The following is a 2,500-nucleotide window of genomic DNA, read 5'->3' on the forward strand; positions in this document are numbered from 1 at the left end:
GATTGATGCAATCCTCTGTCTCCACAACAACATGGATTAAACCTCGATGGTTGGACTATGTAGATAGTTTTTCAAGAAAAAAAAGATCTTCAATGGTAAGACTTGTGCCTCCTTTGGTTTAGCATATAACGTCAGTTTTATTAAGGCGTGTGTAATGTGTGGGCTATTTCATTCCGTTTGTTAACCTTTCCTGCTGTCTGTCTCTGACCGTAGTTGGAGATTGCAGGGGAGACTAGTTTTTAACTTCACGGTTAATTCCCTTTCCTTTCCATCTGCTGCTGGTTAGTAAATAAATGCCCACAAAGTCCTCTTTCTGAGGATTTATTCTTCACACACTGGTTAACACTGTTATAGCACATACGTTTTAGCTCCTGTCGCTAAATCCAAACTATTCATAAGCATCACCGTTCTCTCTCTCTAGCACACCCACCCTGTACGTGCTGCTCTTAAAGGAGCCGCACCATTTTACAACACGTTCTTGCAATGTGAATCATTTAATTTAAATATGCTCATTGGCCTTCTTGTGCACGCTTGTACGTTTAACAGCGCTTGATTGTGTGAGCGAGCATTTATCTGTTGATGCCCGAGTTTAATAAAGCCAGGCTATTCATAAAAAACGTAGGTAAATGTGGCATTAGTATGAACAGTTGAGAAATTGATTCCATCGGGCTCGGTTCGGGTTCGGAAAAAAATATTTGAATGGCTGTCGGACTCGGACCGGGCTCGGTTACTACTCTGTCGAACGCGGGTCGGGCTCGGACAGAAAAAGTCGGCCCGATCCATGCTCTAGTGTGTGTGTGTGTGCCTGCTACCTTCATAAACTTGCTCTAACCCAGTGGTTCTCAAACATTTCCATTCCCCACTTTGAACAAGGGGGCCTTTTCAAGCCCCACCTGTCCCTCATCGCTCCAATAAAATGGTAAGCCAAGATTAAAATTGTCAAATGTATTGACATAACGATAAGTTCTAAATTTGAATCATTAACAAATAACATCAGTTCAAAAATAGAGAAAATCAATAACAAGTAACATCAGTTTAGAAATAGAGAAAATAAAAGTGCAATGGTGTGTCAATGGTGTCTTGCCTCAAAAGGGCTGAGTTCCAAAAATAAAGAAAAAGGGCCTACTATGCAATTGTGTTATTAATGGTAGGCCAAGCTTCAAATCTCCCTTGTACCTGGCTTTGGATAAAAGCGTCTGCTAAATGACTAAATGTAATGTAAAATTGTTTTCTTTTAGGTTGATTTTTTGGTGGATCAGCTGTCTTTTTCGCCACTGGTACTGAATCGCCAACTTCTGTATTTCGTGTCACAAATTCATCTATAACGTCAATATTAGCCTATCGCCCACTACACTTTCATGCTCCGGGAATGTTTTTTTTTTTCATTGTCCCGCTGCAATTTATACGCCGACGTCAATAAAAAATTTCGCAGTATGGTGAAGGTCACATTATCATCCCGGTCCCCCATCTAATGTAATACAGTGTTGTATAATGGTGCGGTTCCTATAATGTACAATGGAGCAAAACGTATGCTACAGGGTGGGTGTGATAGAGAGAGAGAGAGAGAGAGAGAGATAGAGAGAGAGAACGGTGATGCACACGGATAGATCAGATGTAGCAACCGGAGTAAAGTTATGTTGTTGTAATGTTGAACTCTGTGCTACCAGTGTGGAGAATAAATCCTCGGACCAAATCATGTTGCCATTCATTTGCCCATCAACCGCAGACCGAAGGGAAAGGAAGATAACCCTGAAGTTTAGAATATAGAACACTTCGGCCCTGGAGCAGTAAACAAAAGTCTCCCCTGTAATCTCCGACTACGACGAGCAGGAAAGGTTAACAACAACAGCTAATAAATGCAATACAATACTTAATAGGCTAATTCATACAATATATTTTTGTTTGAGTGTGGTTGTTAGGTGCGATAGGGTTATTGTCGATAAAGGAAGGCATTGCAACGGGAAAATCTCCCGTTCATCGCGTCCATTCGCGCCCCACCTGTCACGTCTCTGCGCCCCACACTTTGAGAAACGCGGCTCTAACCAGTCTTGAGAAGGTCTTAGATCAGCTGAAGTGTGTTCTGTCATAAACCAGTGTGTGTGTGTGTGTGTGTGTGTGTGTGTATTACCTTCATGAACATGCTGAAGCCAGTCTTCAGTAGATCTGTGAGACCAGCTGAAGTGTGTTCTATATCAGGACATTCCGGGCGGTCAGGGTGGAAGATCTCCTCGAGAACCTGCTTCAGAAATGGTCGATACGTGGCCTAGAACAGAAGAATAGTAAAGTTAAAGAACCGTGGTGTGTGTGTGTGTGTGTGTGTGTGTGTGTGTGTAAAGAATACATTGTTGCAAAGGGATCTTACACACAAACATGTTCACACACACACACACAAACATGCACACACACACACACACACACACACACACACACACACACACACACACACACACACACACACACACACACACACACACACACACACACACACACACACACACAC

General features: G+C 42.5%; 1 protein-coding gene across 1 annotated transcript in view; it reads right to left on the reverse strand.

Moving 5' to 3' along the window:
- scfd2 (sec1 family domain containing 2) overlaps positions 1-2,500 on the reverse strand; it is a 145,955-nt gene that overhangs the window by 11,801 nt on the left and 131,654 nt on the right. Inside the window, exon 7 of the mRNA XM_031574378.2 lies at positions 2,129-2,263. Within this exon, the coding sequence (XP_031430238.1) occupies positions 2,129-2,263 (135 nt within the window). The remainder of the gene's footprint in view (positions 1-2,128; positions 2,264-2,500) is intronic.

This window comes from Clupea harengus, chromosome 10, assembly GCF_900700415.2.
Source record: "Clupea harengus chromosome 10, Ch_v2.0.2, whole genome shotgun sequence".
In the NCBI taxonomy this organism is placed as follows: Eukaryota; Metazoa; Chordata; class Actinopteri; order Clupeiformes; family Clupeidae; genus Clupea; species Clupea harengus.